Source organism: Montipora foliosa, chromosome 2 (genome assembly GCF_036669935.1).
Source record: "Montipora foliosa isolate CH-2021 chromosome 2, ASM3666993v2, whole genome shotgun sequence".
In the NCBI taxonomy this organism is placed as follows: domain Eukaryota; kingdom Metazoa; phylum Cnidaria; class Anthozoa; order Scleractinia; family Acroporidae; genus Montipora; species Montipora foliosa.
Window position 1 is genome coordinate 30,609,438 of NC_090870.1, and position 18,235 is coordinate 30,627,672.

Sequence of the window (18,235 nt, forward strand, 5' to 3'; positions counted from 1 at the left end):
GCTCGCGCGTGCACATTTTCCCGCGCTTTGTGTCGGCTACGTGTAATTACTTCGAGTTTTGATTGGTTTGCCGGATTGTCTCAGTCCTTTTTGATTGGCCAAAGTAATTACTTTGGCTTTGGTTTTACGACACTCAATGGAAACTCGCTCTAATAACCAAAACTAATCCTAACCTGACCCTAATTTTTCTCTAGGCGTAATTTAGGCTCCAAAAAAAGTTTCTTCAATTCATCTGAGGGCGTATTCAACCTACAATCAGCGACAGTTTTTTTTAAGTGTAAAATAACACTATAATTTTCATCATGCTCTGAATTATTGATAAGATCCCTCCTCCCCTGTTCAATGTTGCCTATTTTTACCTAAATATCCCGGGAATCACGCTACAACATTGTTTGGGGGGAATGGGGCGAATTGGACCACCTGAGAAGGCTAAAAGATAGAAGAAATGTGGCATAGAGGGTAGAAATGGTCAATGTGTCAACAATTTGTCGCTGAATGTCCGAATTATAATAACGCACATTTCTTGAAAATAAAGTATATTTAGAACTCTGTAACATTAAATTGAGTACACCATAAGTACTTAATTTATTTGGGGTATGAGCCTTAGTTGACACATTGTGTTTAAACAGTTCTTTTTAAGTGGAGAGTAAAATAACAGTATAATTTCAATCATGTCCTAAATTATTGATAATACCCCACCCGTCCCCATTCAATGTTGCCTATTTGTACCTAAATATCCTGAGAATCACGCTACAACATTGTTTGGGGGGAATGGGGCGAACAGAACTTCCTAAGAAGGCTAAAAGATAGACGAAATGGGGCATAGAGGGTAGAAATGGTCAATGTGTCAACGATTTTGTCGCTGATTGTAGTTAAAATGAGGATCACCAATTTAACCTCGGCAGAAAAGGATTCAACAGACTTAACTGATTAGAGTGAAATGTAAAGTGCTTGTTTTCTACCCGATATGAACCATGTCAGCGTTAGCCCTACTAATAGAATGGGCCCACACAAGGACAGAGAAAAACTCTGTCCAGGATGGGAATTGAACCCACGTCCTTCGGGTTAGATCATCGCTGCTCTACCGACTGAGCTACAAGGTCAGACGGGAGCAGGCAGGCATCACAAGAGGACGAACAGAAAGTTTAACGTGTATGTCATAAAATGAACATTCAAATTTGATGAACATCACGACTAATCGTGAAGTACCCGCTTATGTGGACATTAAGATAATTTAATTTATTATTCAACACATTGTGACAATTTCCAAATATGTTCATAGCGCGCTCAATATTCGTCGTGCGTACTCAACAGATACTTTGCGATATACGTAGTTTTGTGTCGCGGAGAAAAATGGTAGTTTTTCCAGCTTTTTTTCCAATAAACGTAGAAAATTGTGATTTGTCATCAATGTGTTGAATAATAAAACAATTATCCTGCTCAATCTTGGGGAACTTGAGGAATATCGCCTGATTTTAGCCAAATCGGCCTACTGCCTCTTCGGCTAAGTATCCGGCGATATTCAGCGCGATTCGCAGGATAATTGTTCAATATATTATGAATAAAAGATATGACGCGTGTGATGGTTATTTCAAACCAGTGGTGCATCAAGGGAAACTGTGTTGACAATGGTTTGCCACCGACTGATGGAGGGTGGAGTGAGTGGTCCGATTACAATCCTTGCAGTCAAACTTGTGGGGGAGGTGTACAGTACCGTGAGAGAACTTGCACTAGCCCACCGTGAGTAGATATTTTACAATGGTTTACTGAAGACAGTCCTAGAGTGACTTTTTACCATTTGTGGTTATGGCGGAAAATTCAATTCATTGCACGCTCTTTTTAAAGAAAGCCTTTTCCTCTAAATTAAATGAAGTTCATAATCGCAAACAACAAAATGGCAACCATAATATTCGTCAAAATCATTCAAGATGGCGGCTTCCGAGAAAACCCAAACTTCAGAACATTTGTCTTCCGTTTTCAGCACATAGACTTCATGGTCACAAAAGAGATAATTATGTGAAGCGGATAACCCATGATTAACCTATCAATATGCCGGAAAATTAGTAATTAATGTCTTTGCAGACCTGACAATGGCGGCAAGGTGTGTATCGGGTTACCTAGAGGAAAATGGAGAATATGTAATTCGCAGGTACACGCATTTTTTATGTAATTTTGCACGATGTAATAATTATTGACTTGATAGGGAGCGAGAGAGCGAGACCTTTAATTCAGTTCATTTCGGTAAACTATATAGCTACTTTCCCTACTTTCAAATTTGACACATCTTTAGGAATATGCCCGTCTCATTCTCATGAACTCTTCTTTTTATAGTAACATATAATTTCTGTCATTAAAAATCAAACAAGTGATCAACATCTAAGATCATTTGATTGACTTGGATACTTGCTAGTGATGAATAAAACGAATATAACCTTACATATAATCAGCAAGTCAGTGCCAAAATTTCAATTTGATCCTTTAAATTAAATCATTGACTTCGATCACACTTATGATGGCCAATTTCGGGGCTGGGCAATAAACGTTTGATTGGACTATTATCTGGGATCGCTTTCACTTGCATAAGAACGATTATTCTGGCGATACGTTTTGCAATTCATTCTACAAATATCTCATTTATCGCATTAGATCGAGTGTCCTCTCCCCACGTATCGAGATGTACAGTGTAGCAAGACAAATCCAGGCTCTTTAGCGCACTACTCTGGAGGTGAGGACATTTAGACCGCAAACTGTTTAGCTGTGTTGATAAAGCACCGACAGTAACCTTTATGGTTATTTAAATATGTTTCGGAGGCATATTTCTTTGGAAAAAGTGCGCAAATGACAGAACATTCTAGTATCGTTGGCTGTGACTACCCATAGAGTGTTTCTCTTAGGTGATCAATAACCTTGTTTTTCCACCGAAACAAAGGAAAACCTTTGCATGACAACAGAACTCTCAATTCCCAGGGGATTAGTTGGATCAACCAACATGGCCGCTGTGACGTCACGTGATCACACTCCTACATCTATGTGTGTATGAAACGAGTTATCAACGTATTTTATCAATGTACTATTGGTGTTATTGAGCATTTTTTTAGAACATGATTTAACGGTTTGTATAGAGCGGTTTTCAATGGAGTTTCGAAAGTAATTAGCGAATTACTTTGGTTTTGCATTACTTTACTCAGTGATTGGTTCAAAGTTCTCGTGCCACTTTTTCAACCAATCAGAAGTGAAACCAAAACCAATCGTGGCTCGCGCGTGCACATTTTCCCACGCTTTGTGTCGGCTATGTGTAATTACTTCAAGTTTTGATTGGTTTACTGGACTGTTTCCGTCCTTTTTTGATTGGACAAAGTAATTACTTTGGTTTTGGTTTTACGACACTCGATTGAAACGTGCTCTAAGGTTGCTTTAAATAACAATTCCCATTTAGTTAGTGGTCAAAATGAAAGAAATGTATATTTAAAGTGCGAGTTATAGACGAAAGACAGAAGTGATCATCGCTCTTAACTGGACAATTTAAGCAATTGTCCCTTAACTCTCTTACAGACACCTGAAAATTTCAAGCAGCTTCAGCTTGGATTCCGACCAGTGACCTATGTGTTGCCGGGGGTGGAATAGGCCATTTCCGAGTTCATGTCTACCTCCTCTTCAAAGCGAGTCTAAGGGCGACGTTTTTGTGATGGTAATTAGTTCTTCTTTACATATGAATGAAAACTAATTTGCATAAGAAAAACTTCGCACTTAGACTCGCTTTGAAGAGGAGGCAGACTTGAACTCGGAAAGGGCCTAGTGTCCACTTAAGTGCAAGGATCACTTTTTTCTTTTGTCTCTAACCCGCACTTCACATATACATTTGTTTTATTCATCCGGCCATTCACGAGAACGCATTAGCCCAGCAAATTGACCTGCTTCCAACTGATTGCTTCATAGCTTTGCTCCCTCATCGCAGAGGTCATGGGTTCGAATCCCGACGGTTGCAGCCGCCTGAATGTTTCAACTGTGTATAAAGTAACAGTTGCTCAAATTGTCTAGTTAAAGGGGCTATGTCACGCTTTTTAGGGTGTTTATTGGACGTCTTTAGTCAATCACGAGTTTAAAATTCGAAAATGGTCATGTGGAATTCCTTTATGGAGAAAATTATCGTTACAACGCGGCGATATGCCACAAAAACTTGAAAAAACGTCGGGCCGACTTTTTTCAAGATTACCCAAATGCAATCCGTTTCAATCTTGACAATTTGTGTCCATCCATGCTTCTCTTTCCTTCTGCTGTATTTCTTTTATGTTGTCAACAGTTTTAAGTGGCTATTATAATGTTTTATTCTACTATTTGAGCATCCGTTTGGGGTGTCATGAAATTACATCATTTTGCGTGACTTAGCCGCTTTAAGTGGCTAAAAGAGCCGAGGCTGCATGGCTGGTTGACTCGGAACTTTGATGTTATCAAACGAACTGATGAAGGTAAACGAGGCAATATAAGAAAGATTGTGAGCTGTCGTTGTGAGCGTCATCTGGACCTCTGGCTGGCTGATTGCCTGCCAGCCAGCCTGCCTAAAGTCCTCAAGTCCTTTCACGGGAACACATGGACCTAACAGAATTTCCCTTCTCCCATCAGTGTGACTTCATAGCTCATCAGCTGGAAGGGCTGAGCATTGCAACAGTATGGCAGAGGTCATGGGTTCGAATTCCGTTGGAGCCATGCACTTGAATTTTTGAGATGACCATAAGCGACAATTGCTCAAATTGTCCAGTTAAGGACGGTGCCTACTAATTAAAGATATTTTTGCCCCGGTGTGTGATTATGCAGGAAATGTAGATCTTAACAAGTGTTATTGAAATCCAAAAATAAAATTGGGGGTAACCACGCATTTTTCAAAGATAATTCATGAATAATATTTGTAAAAAGCTGTAAAATACAAAGCAATGTATGGCGTTCTTTCTCAAATTGAAGCTTAATTATCTCTCAAAAATGCATGGTTACCCCCTATTTTCTTTTTGGATACTAAGAATACTTACTAAGATCTACTTTCTCCGGATAGTTTTAAACCGCGCAAAAATATCCCTGTATTAGTGAGCATCGGCGATAGGAAATCCGAGTATCTGGATATAAGTGGGACACGTGGGAGGATCACTTCACTCCTTCGTCGATAATTCGCACTTCATATATATATGCCAAGGAAGTGTGCTGCTCAATAATGCGGATGAATGGTAAATGTGAACCAAACTTTTCAAGGGAACTTCTTCTTCATCAGTAGTTTGAAAATGACTTCAAATATATATACATTCATTTCGTTCATCAAGGGTATGTGGCCAACTGTCTCTTCCAATCATGCTTAATCTTTACAGTATGAAGCCGTAGATTTGTTTATTGATTTGAAAGTTATGCTGGTTTTAATTTACCTTTTTTTTTTGGCAGATTCTTGCGTGCTTGCTTGCATTAAGCATGGACGGTTAGTAACTTATCACGGCACAGTTGCTGACGGTAGTCGATGCAATAATCGCCCAGAAAGTTTTGATGTCTGCATTGATGGGAAATGTCGCGTAAGTAAAAATGCTTCAATTCGATCCAAATCAGTGAAACACCTGTGTAACCCGAGTAAGCCGCCATATTGGATTGAACAAATATTTAGCGAAGAAGTATACCGAGAGCTCGCCCGTTTAAAGGCTATAATCATCATTCTAAAGATCTCTAATAAGATCAACTTTTCAGTTAACGTCAAGTTTGTTTGAAAAATGACACATTGCTTATTTCTCGTCGTTTCTAACATTTCTGTAAGGCTGTTGGTTGTGATCATGTTCTGGAGTCCGGGACAGTAAAGGATAGATGTGGAATTTGCGATGGTAACGGGAGTAAATGCATACTGGAAAAGTCAGCTTACACAAAATATTACAAGCGATATCATCACGGTAGGTTTAATTTTTCATCAATATCCAACGATAGCTTGTAGGGTCAACTGTTGCTATTTTGCTTCATATTGCCGGATTCTTAAAGTGCTATTATGACGAAAAAAATTATTTTTCCTTTTTCTGCGGATTTCAAAACAATGTTAACGAAACACTTAATGGCCTAAGTTTAAAAAAGACACCTGTCCAGTTTATTTCAGCTGGAATTGTTCTATTTAAAGGTCCCCCATAATAGCTACTAACGAGGAGAAAATGACGTCAAAAACTCACTAGTTTCAGAATGCAATGGGTGTGTACGCGGCGGAATTAATATGAAGCAGTTTTGAACGTGAGTAATGGCGAACGGTAAAATCCAAAACTTTCACTCAAAGTAAATCGCCTTGTCATAGTAGCACTTTTACGCAACTCGAAGCAGTTTCTTGAGTCCCCTTAATGTCAGCCCCTTGGTACACGATGTAGGAGGTAATATGTACTTATTGGCTGAGACGGAGGGCCGACACGAAGTCCGTGCGTCATTACCCAGGGTCTACCCATGGCCAAATATTTTCCTGTCCGGTCCGACTTAAACTCAGTCAATAAGCGTTTTATCATATGGGCTCTGAACAGTATTCATGAGCACTCAGAAAATAAGTTTGGACAAAAAACGTTCAAATTTACACAGATGTTGTTTGTTTTTCCTTTCCTGATTGTAAATAATTTGGATGTAAAGAAGCGACGAAATCCTCTAAAAACACATCAAACAGAGCAGTTTGTTTTCCTAACTGGGGCGTGGGAATTTTTCCGGCTCTTTTCGTGTTAATGCATGCGGCCTCTATATGGGGAATTTTTTTTTCAATATTCTTACAAAGCGCGCGCAGGGCCGTACGGGTCATACGATAACAATTCAAGTGAACGCACAATAGTATGAAATAACCCAATAGTAAGGAAGCCAACAGCTGTCTACAATACGTATTTAAGATCACCAAAGACAAATCCATCATTTGGTGGTCATAATGAACGGGATTTCAGCTTCATGTATCCGCTTTCAAATCCCAAGCCACGACCCACGCCAAGCTTACCTTCATCAAGGAATAAGATCTGTGATAACACCTTGCCAAATAATAGTAAGGCGTATAGTGAAATGCTGACGTAAGGCGTTTTTGAGCGACATGTGTTGCAGTTATTGTTTTGGTTTGCTTCGATTAGGGATTTATCCAAATCCCTGGTGAAAGAATCGTTGCCCGGCGCGTGTCGTCAAAATTGCTTTGCTAAAGCTCTTCTAGAGCATGTGAACTTGGCACAAACGCTGTGTTGATTATAAAAAAATTGAATGGCAATAAGTGACACAATCGTTCCTGAGCCAGCGCTTGCCAGAGAATCTTCATATGATAAATTTGAACACGCGATCGCTAAGGCTACTTGGGAAGTACTTGGGAAGTGCAGGGATGGAGATGAGAACAATAGGCCACTTCGGAAAATACCATAATACTCTTTGTTTGTCACCCCAAATTTTGCATAAGCATTGTTTCCAGTTTCCATTGGGACTTACAATTGTCCCAAGAGAAAACAAAAACAATGCGTATGCAAAATTTGGGGGGACAATCAAAGAGTATTATGGTATTTTCCGAAGTGGCCTATTGCATGCGCACTCTTTAGTTGCGCCTGGAAGTATGAACTTTAGAAAGGTCATTTTCAAATCTGGAACTTAAGACCCACCATTGAAGCCAAATTGTAAAGAAAAAGAAGCAACGGCGCGCTACAACAGAGAAAGGACAAACTAAAACGATGGATTTTTCCTTCTGCCCAGGTTATGATAAAGCAGATATAATTATAGTGCTTCCCACTGGAACTGCAAACGCGAGATTTACGAAAAGAAGGAAGACGTACAATAATTTGGGTAAGTATTGGAAAAGCTACGCGTTACTCCGAATAACCTACAACGAACTAATACTGAAACCAAAAAAACTGAAATTGGAGTGTAGTTTGACGGCATCACTAAGCTCAAACTTTCGTGTTATTAGCATTAGCTGCAGAATGAGAGTGTTTAAGTAGCATGTCCTCTGGTCGATTAGGGATTTGTCATCTCCCTCCCTCCAGTTGCCTACGATTCCGACATATCCTTGATTACCACTTGCATCTACTAGTAATTTAAAATACTACAACTGACAACAAAAAAATGTTCAATAGCACTCCCCGAACAAGTCTAAAGAGCGAAGATTTAAGTAATTACACATCTTTTCGTCTGATCAAAGAGAAAACGAGCCACTAGAAAAAAAAAACGAATATAATGGGAACAGCTGCATACCTTCAAGGGCGGATCCAGGATTTTGAAATGGGGGGTAAATTTTTCTAATAATGTAATAGAACCCAAGCCTGGTTGAGGTGTTTGAGGGATAAGAAAAAAAAAAGAAAGAGGGGGGGCTCAGAAAAAGGGGGGGGAGGTGAAAATTCACCCATATCACCTCCTCTGGATCAGCGCCTGACCCTTTTTTAGTCGCTGAGTAGAAATCCTCGTAGTAACATGGACACCCAACGAGCCATTGGTTCAGCATTCATCAAAATATATCATGGCAATAACATCAACCAAAAATTAGAATTTTTGGAGTAATTTCTCTACCTATCTCCGCACTCCCAGCAGAAACAGACCAAAAATGTCGTTTGCCAGCGGGGCCGGGCGGAGGTTCCCATCCAGGGAGCAACATGCTACAAATAGCCCTCAGAACAGGAAATATTTCTCCCGAGAGAGGCGGGATTGCGAGTATATTGAAAAAAATTTGCCAGAACAACAAAAATCTTTTTCCCAGTACTTCTTTTTCCAGCCAGCAGATCACACCTGCGCCCGGAACACCTCCGTTGGGTACCCCTGTAAAATTATATCTTTTTGGGAAACAGAAGTCATGGTTTTTGTCCATGAAGAAGACCTTAAGGCTTTTTTGTCATTTTGCAAATAGGAATCAAAGATGATTCTACAGGAAAATATATAATACGTTTGCCTTCCTGGAGTACATCTATTTACTACAAAGGAACGCGAATAGAGTATGAGCATAATGATCACAAATACGCTGATTCAATTTCTCTTGACGGACCGACAAAAGTCCCCTTGCGGGTAATGGTAAGTAACTAGTGACTGGGAAATACGGTCCTCAGTAACGGGGAAAGTAAAGTGAAGTAGTATACGCCCGTTCATTCCAGATTTTTCTCTTGTTTTACGTGTGACCTTTTCATTGACTAGCTGAGATCGGTATGACTACTATGCAAGAGGACATGGCTTCGACCCCGACCAGACCAATACACAGAGTCATAAAAATGATTGATCTTTTTTTGTATTTTTGGATAAAGACGATTGACCATCATTCAGAGAAGTCATAACCTAGTGACTGGTATTCTCACACAATACCTGAACACGAACCGGTGGGAAGTCCAAGGAGGAGAGGCCCAAGTTCCTAGTTTAGTAGTGTGGTCTTTTTTTCCTTATTTTTGTAAAGCACATTTGAATACCGACAAATGAAATGCTGTGATCTTATTCCTTTTCTCAATTAATCCTAAAAAATACCGAGTTGTAGGTAGGTTGGAAAATTTCGTTACCCTACGTTATGACGCAAATTAAATCTGTGCTGTGCAAAACCAAAAGAAATAACAAGTTAGGATTATAGATGCCTCCTGAACAAAACGATTGCAGTGAGAAGTGACCTACGGTTTTCGAAAGGCCGTCAAAAATCGTAATCATTTGAAGATGTCAATACAGATACTACTCACTTCCTTGAAAGCCAGTATTGGTCCAGTAAGATCTAAAATCCACGATCTCCTGCCGGCAAACTGAGTTTAGTGTTCTACCACTCAACTGAGCCGATTAATCGGTTGGTGGAAAATATGGCGTCCGTTAATGCTGGAGGCAGGTGTGAATTGTGATGTTCCTCCATGAAGATTAAATTATATTTCTCTTCTTCTAGTTTGTTTGGTTATACGAGATGAACCCTGAAGAAGTTGACTTTGAGTATTACAGACCTCGGTTGTCCAACGAATCATCTCAAGTTGTACCTTCTAAATGGATCCACAGCAACTGGTCATCATGCTCCATGAAATGTGGCCAAGGTATCTTCTTCTACGATTTGGGTGTGTTTTATAATATACTTTCGTTTCGACAACAGCTTTGCAACTCTGTCATCGAGGGGGCGGAGCCGGATGTCAGGCAGCCTGTCCTCCGACCGCTTTTTCGGTTCCGCCTGATTTCCGGCTGATGAAGTTTTAACCGTCGTTTTAGTGACTCGCAGTCACATCCAGATCTAAAACTTAACACAGCGGTTTCTTCCGCACATGGTTTAAATAAATGAAATTCATCTTCTAAGGTTTCCGCAGGTTGCTAATTTCTCATCCGTTATTATTACATGTATCCAATCGTAGTTCGCAGTCTGCAGTGCCTGATTTAGGTCTCAGTGGACAGCTTCGAATCCGTCGATGTGCACTTCAAGAACTGTTGCAATGTGAATTTATTCGACTTCGATATATCAACATTCAGGCATGGCTACGAGGCTTTAGGGCCTGGCCAAACGGGAAATATTTGGCGACCAAACAACATTAAACATTGTTTGGTGCTGTTTGATCGTGTTTGATAAAATTTGAAGGCTATCAAACATTCGATCAAACAACTTAAAACATTTCTTTTGTTCTCCTGTTTGATGGGCGAAGTTTTGTTCGTTTGGACAACCGTATCAAACATGTATAACGCGTGCATACGTACTCAGCCGCTTGTATCCACGTGCTTTTTATGTATTTGCGACCCATAGTTCTTTGCTTGTGGAGTATGATCTGAGTTAGATCAAACACGTTTAACCGTTTGGCCACTCCCTTCAACATCAGCATGTTTGGTCACCAAACAATTTCTATGTTCAAGTACAAGGAAGGGTTACGTATTTGCAAACGTTGCAAACGTCACCCTCCAACAGTTAATCATGTTTGATGTTGTTGAAACGCCAAACATTTCCCGTTAGGCCAGTCCATGCATGGTCAAATTTCACGGCTCAGTTCTGTTTTCTTTGTCTCACAAGTCTCAAGGGAGATTTCTAAACAACATAATGTTCAAATTTAACCATAAAGACTGTTAGCCATTTGTGAATTTCAAGAATCGTAATTGATTTTGGATTTTTTACAGAATTAAATAAAAGAAACCGGCTGGAGATGTTATTCATTGTCGTCCAATAAAAACAGCTATTGTCATAAAGCGGAAGAGCCTTGAATAGTTTCCTTACGTTTTGATCAACAAGTGTTAGTCGACTGCCATTTCTATTTCTGCACAAGGTGTTCAAGGAGGAGCTCACTGCACCGAAATATCTTTGTTGAACCTATAATTTTCTCTGCAGGGGTTTCAACTCGAGAATTGAGCTGTGTTCGATCGGATGATGAGACACCTGCCTCAGTTGCCTCATGTTCAAGAGCTTTGAAACCTTCAACACAGCAAATCTGCAACAACCCAAGCTGTAAACCAGAGTAAGTTTGTCAGTAATCCATGTCCCGGTAGCCTACCGTTGGTAACACCAATATCTATGAAAACTCATGGTAGTAATAGGAACAAATTGAGTAACTGTACAACGCTCGAAACATCATCCCACGTATCTTCAGTTACAGTGGCCGCTAATTGATCGGTCAATGAGGAATGCATAAGTAGTTTATTCGCTAATTTCGCAAATCCCATGATACAGTTCATTTTAAGGGCGGGGGGTTATTTTCATTAAAACAATGGATATCCAGTTCACTGAAGCATGATACAGTGCCAAAAGTAATTCCACCTAACGTAAATTTTAAGAGTAAATTTTAGCTAACGGTTACTTCTAACTTATGTTGAAACATACTAAAAATTTCAATATTTCAGTTATGCGTTTGTTTACCCTCATGTTTGTCACAGCAGGTTGCGTTCTATTTTTAACCATAGGCAGCCCAAGTTCGCGTTACTAGACAGTGTGTAATAATTAATTACTAGTGGGAAGATGACCTTTGAGTGCAAAGCGGTGTTGCGTTACAGGCGGCCGTTGAGAATTTAAACGCGTTATAAGCCTTTGTATGGGAAATAAAATACCGTCAATTATAGAGCCGAAAAAACGCTCAATTTAACGTTCATTCAATAAAATGAATAAAAATGACTCACCTCTGGTGTATTCTTATGCCTTTTGGAGCTTATTTCACCGTTTCGGGAATTCCGTATTTTCAATGTTCTAAGACGAAGTCAAGGCTGCACACTAAAGGCCCGTGCAAACGCTCGCAACATTGTTGGCCAACAAGACGCAACATTGTTGGGCCCAACATGTTGCGAGCGTTTGCACACATGTTGTGTGTTGTTGCGTGTTGTTGCGAGTTGTTGGATGAAGTTTGACCAGTTTCAAACTTCATCCAACAACTCGCAACAACACGCAACAACACACAACATGTGTGCAAACGCTCGCAACATGTTGGGCCCAACAATGTTGCGTCTTGTTGGCCAACAATGTTGCGAGCGTTTGCACGGGCCTTAAGATTTCGACCGTAGTCAACTCAGAGGCGGTTTGCGCCTCGAAAAGCCATCCCGGCCGCGATTTTTTCACGCAAAGCTAAAGCCCCATCATCTGCGAACCTCGGGGAATGTTTCGTCGTCAAAAATCACCACGCACTTGGCTGGAAATAAGCATTTTCTGCTTCAGATTCCACGATAGCTGATGTCTTTAACAGGTGCTGATTACCGAGGACGACACGGAGCTTGGGTCCGAGGTCAAATTAACTCCACCCGATAAGGTACAGTCATTTCATGTACAACACTTACCTCATCCCCACAGCGGCTTCTTGTAACCATGGAGCTATTCGAGAAGCCGCTGTGGGGATGGGGTAAGTGTTGTACATGAAATGACAGTACCTTATCGGATGGGTCATCGGATGGAGTTAATTTGACCTCGGACCCAAGTTCCCTGTCCTCCTCGGTAATCAGCACCTGTTAAAGACATCAGCTATGGTGGAATCTGAAGCAGAAAATGCTTATTTCCAGCCAAGTGCGTGGGGATTTTTGACGACGAAACATTCACCGAGGTTCGCAGATGATGGGGCTTTAGCTTTGCCTGAAAAAATCGCGGCTGGGATGGCTTTTCGAGGCGCAAACCGCCTCTGAGTTGACTACGGTCGAAATCTTAGTGTGCAGCCTTGACTTCGTCTTAGAACATTGAAAACACGGAATTCCCGAAACGGTAAAATAAGCTCCAAAAGGCATAAGAATACACCAGAGGTGAGTCATTTTTATTCATTTTATTGAATGAACGTTAAATTGAGCGTTTTTTAGGCTCTATAATCGACGGTATTTTATTTCCCATAGAAAGTCTTATAACGCGTTTAAATTCTCAACGGCCGCCTGTAACGCAACACCGCTTGCACTCAAAGGTCATCTTCCCACTAGTAATTAATTATTACACGCTCTCTAGTGACGCAAACTTGGGCTGCCTATGTTTTTAACTTGCATTGTTTTTATGTAAAAAACCCCAAAACGTATTTCATTATGGGAATGGGAAAATAGTCTATAGAGTTCAATTCGGAAGTTGCTATGGAAACAAAGCGATGGAGCGATTTTTTTTTTGGTTGAGAATGTAATAAATAAAATAATGAGGCCCTTACAGGGTAAATTCCGACAAGTGACATGGCCCAAAAAGTAGCGACAGCACATAAAATGAAATTCCGACAAAAAACATTCTTTCCCAGCAAAATTCCGACAGTGACGTCAAGACCGAGAATGAGCCGATTAAACCCCGACACGAGTGATTTTAAAATTCAGACAAGCGACACGAGACTCCCCCTGTCAGGTCCTCAATAATCGTATGAACTTGCTTGTGCATTGCGTGATTTATAGTCACCCGTGATGTTTTGAAAGTTCTCAAATTGCTCTCGCCTTCGGTTCGTGCAATTTTGAGAACTTCAACACATCACTCGTGCACGTAAATCTTGAAATGCGTGCACTCGCGTTCATTCGATTTCCTATATTTATCGTCGATAAAACCATATTTTCTTGTTCCGCCGAGACAGCAACCCAGTTTTAGAAACTAGTCGGCCGATGTGAAGGAATCTGGAATCCAAAATCCAGCGAATGTAAGGCTTTAAAATCCGGAATCCATTGCATGAAAACCAGAATCCACAGATTTGAATGGATCTATTTCTGCGGTACCCATGGGTTTGGAATCCGAAACGCGCTCCGGGATCCACTGTATAGGACTCGGAATCCACAGGCTGGGATCTGGAATCTGGGGGGGGGGGGTGGGGAACAGGGTGCCTTGTAGGAGATGGTGGAACCCAAAATGTTCTCAAGCATAGTCCATGACAACCAAACTTAACACCTCACTGTGAAAATCGTTTCATTTTACTAACTTAACTCTAATTTATTTTTTTCAAGATGGCATCTAACAGAATGGAGTAGGTGCTCCAAAACTTGTGGAAATGGAAGCCACTCTCGTCTCGTTTATTGTCGAAAACAAATCAACGCATCACATTTTGAGAAACTCAACGACTCTTCGTGTGACATTAAAGCCAAACCGAACGCGCACAGATTGTTGCAACGTTGTAACGAAGTACAATGTCCCGCCGAATGGAGGCCTCAATCTTGGTCTAAGGTATGTCTGGTCAGATAAGGATAACACCATCGAATAGATGATGATGATGATGATGATGATGATGATTATTATTATTATTATTGGTGGGTAAGAAAATACTTGGTTTTGGTCACCGTACGACCGTCCACCCCTTCATGTATGACAATGCGACCAGTATTACGTGACCATATCTCGAACTCAAGTTTACAGCTCATCGAGGCCACCATTTTTTTTTAAAGTTGATCGCTGTCCAGGTACTGGGTTTCGATTGGCTCCCAAGCTCAACCCACGTTAACTTCTTGTAAGAATAATTAAACCAGGAGCTCGGCTTTTGGGCTTGGCTAAATCTATATATTATTGTAATTGCTGTTGTTGTTGTTGTTATTATTGTTATTGTTGTTATTATTACTAAAGTACTTGCCACTTGAGCTTCCAACTTGACCTCTTATTTTACTTTCCTTTCATCTTAGTGTTCTGCCTCGTGTGGCGGTGGTCTGATGACTCGAAAGTTAGAATGCATCAAGATAAACGAACTTGGAATGACTGAGTTAGCTCACAACCACCTTTGTAGATATGCAGTCCAACCACCTACTAAAACAGTCTGCAATGACGACAAACCTTGTGATCGTAAGTACATTGCTACTCTAGACAGTGTACCGACGAGAAGAAGAGAAAGAGCACTCTGTTTACTTATGAATTTGATGCCACAGATAAGTAACATATTTTAAACACCCTCTCAATTGCGATTTATTTCCATTTTTTAAAGTTATAAACTCAAAAAATGGGTTTATTAAAAAGACCAGTCAAGTTTGTAGATCTCAAAATTTCTCATCAGGAAAAAGCAAAATCCCCATGGTATACGTAAAGAATAAATTAAAGATATTTGGCCGTTGATGTTCAAAGTCGTATGGTAATAAAAAAGTTTCTATTTTGTTATCCTTCTGTCAAGTAAAAATAATTAGTGAATTTTGTGGGTCGTAATTCACATTACAGCGTTCTCCATTTTACCAGTACCCAACGTGTCAACTCTGCCTGCAACGTGTAATAAACGAGCAAAGGTAAAGGCGGAGTAAAGCCAGCCATTCAGTTAGTACTGCCGTTAGATAGAATAAACAAGCGTCTATCCGAATAAACAAAGACAAGCTATTGGCCATGTGAATGATTCACAGCACAACTTGACGAAAGCACCCTTTACGTCCCATTTATGATCTCTGACCACAGACCTACACCCAGATGTAATTAGCTGGGGGTCAATTTTGACAAGAGAAGATACCAGAGGATCCTGAAGAAACCCTTATGGTCAGGTTTATATCCATTGAAATTTATCCCGAATTCGATCGCAGAGGTTAGAGGCGCGGATGACTTCCTCTAGACCAGCCCGATTCCCCAAGACGTACAGTTTGTGGTTTTCCCAGATATTCATCCACCTAGTTATTAACCTCGCCCAATAACCCGACGACATTTTCCTTTCTACAAGTTGTGCACCACAGTATCCATGTATCAAGAACTGCATCAATTTACCTTCAGTCACACACTATAAAACCGAGTTGCTCCAATCCCGGCTTTTTTTTTTGGCTTCATCTAAATTTGATAATTCACAACCAGCAAAAACCGGCGCGAAAGAGACCGAACTCGTAGAAGCGATTTTTCAAAGTCGGAAAAAGTGACGAAGTTCTTGAAAACAAGAAAGACGAACTAAGTTCTCGAGAATATCAAAGATAGATTACCGTTTGGGGTTTTCGCTCAAAAATTTTCATCGCTAAATATATGTTCATGAATGATTGACAGATGATCCGTGTGTGCCATTTGCCGAGCCTGGTAAAACTACTTTTATTATTCTCTGTACTTAAACAGTCTTTAAATTAATTTTGTCCTTAAGCTCCCCCCGAAATTCAAGTGGCATGCTTTGTTGGTGCTGATAAGCTGGGTGAAGTGGTCGGTGATTTCACGAACGAGATCAAGTGGGAAAATACAAATGAAGTTGTAAAGAAGTGCGCTAATTTGATTCACCAAAAAGGCTACAAGCTTTTTGCCATGGGTCGCAATGGCCTTTGTTTATCCGCGAACGATATCAGAGACAAATATCACACAAGTGGAACGGAGGGAGCATATTGTAGAAGTGGAATTGGAATTGGAAACAGTATTTTCGTTTATTCATTCAGTAAGGGTCAATTTTTTATTTCATTTAATTGTTACTTTCAAGAATCTACGATAATCAAATGAAAATATGTTTACAACTAAGGATTATCCAACTCTGATGCCTCAAAAAACCAATGCATGCATGACATCCCTTTCACGTTAAACCATATTTATCTTCCTTGTCTTTCAAGGAAATAATAATATGTATTTCATGATTGTTTGGAAGAGTAGTCTAAGCTGTATAAAGCTGCTACATTTTAAATGCCAGTCGGTCAATTCTCAATCACCTTCCATTCAATACAAGGAGCCCATTCTGTATCATTTTATAGCTCAAGAGGAAATAGATCTTATATCTTACCGTAATTACTTCTTGACTTAAAAAACAAACCACTAGGCACTTCCATTTAGGAAGGCTTTTTCCTAAAATAGTCAAAGAATGAAGGCACTTTTATCTGATATAATTTTGTCAATTCTTTACCATTATTGCAAGAATTCCAGGTGTCGAAAATTTCAGTCCTTGCAGTAAAGAAGCAAATAGTCGGCAAAGCCTATTAGGCGCAGATCGCTCAAGTTTCGGATAACCCCTGCTAGTAGCACTCGGAATTTTGTTCCCATTATCCCCGAGTCATCATTGATTAGTGACAAAATATTTTCCTTAAACCGGCAGAGCCCGTGCCAAAGCTTGAACCATTAGGATGTTACCGTGATGATGGAAACAACCGCACCTTGCCTGATCTGTATGCTAACTTCAGGAATCAAATCCGTTGGAGACGGATGAATCTGACGGTGAACCAATGCGCGCGCGTGGCTCACGACATAGGATATGAATATTTTGCCATTCAATTTTATGGGGAGTGTTTCGGAGGAAGGAATGCTGGTACGAGGTATAACGAATATGGCAAAAGTTCGTCATGTTGGGAGTTTGAAAAAGAAAGCCGTCTTGGAGTTGGATCACACTTCTCTAATTTTGTTTATCGAATTAAACAGGTTTGTAAAGTAGAACGCTTTAGAGCCTTCGTCTTTGCTTGATCACTGAGGCTTGAATAGATATAAAACTAATTTTTTTTTTTTTGCATTAGCGAACTAAGTTTTATCCTGTGTATTGATTGAGGTATCGGCTTTACCCCCACCACTGTTTAACGCTGGGTTTTATCTAATGAACGCAGTCGTATGAGCGCATATGACCTGGCGACTGATCGCATTTGCGACTGCTCAGTTGTCAGAATCGGAATCACGATGATCAGAAGATTTCCGTTTTGCTTTGATTCTTCTTTGAAGAATCAAGAATGAAGAAGAATTATTTGAAGAGTCAAAGAATCTTTGCTTGCAATGCGGTGAAAACTCAAACCTTGAGTCGCGTGATGGAGCGGAGGAAAACTGGAAAGATCTGACATTCGCAGTCGTGATTTGATTTCGTTAATACCACTTCTCATCCATCATTTTATCGTGAGCGTTGTAATCTTAGTTTATAGAAGTTAAAAATTTACTTAGCTTTCACCATGGCCAGCGGGTTCACACTATGGAGCGAGGCGGGTCATGTGACAGTGTCCTGCTGTTGGAAGCAGACTAAAGTACCAGGAATTCTGTGGCTTGCGCTTTAACGTCAGGGTTAGCGAGGCC

At 40.3% G+C, this 18,235-nt stretch overlaps 1 protein-coding gene across 1 annotated transcript in view; it reads left to right on the plus strand.

The window, feature by feature from the left end:
* The window catches only part of LOC137991480 (A disintegrin and metalloproteinase with thrombospondin motifs 16-like), a 29,001-nt gene extending 11,831 nt beyond the window's left edge, over positions 1-17,170 (plus strand). The window contains exons 15-25 of the mRNA XM_068836560.1: positions 2,647-2,725; positions 5,422-5,546; positions 5,783-5,912; positions 7,696-7,785; positions 8,840-9,000; positions 9,839-9,980; positions 11,246-11,372; positions 14,281-14,497; positions 14,947-15,103; positions 16,356-16,637; positions 17,106-17,170. Coding sequence (XP_068692661.1) covers positions 2,647-2,725; positions 5,422-5,546; positions 5,783-5,912; positions 7,696-7,785; positions 8,840-9,000; positions 9,839-9,980; positions 11,246-11,372; positions 14,281-14,497; positions 14,947-15,103; positions 16,356-16,637; positions 17,106-17,170 — 1,575 coding nt within the window. The remainder of the gene's footprint in view (positions 1-2,646; positions 2,726-5,421; positions 5,547-5,782; positions 5,913-7,695; positions 7,786-8,839; positions 9,001-9,838; positions 9,981-11,245; positions 11,373-14,280; positions 14,498-14,946; positions 15,104-16,355; positions 16,638-17,105) is intronic.
* The last annotated feature ends 1,065 nt before the right edge of the window (positions 17,171-18,235 follow it).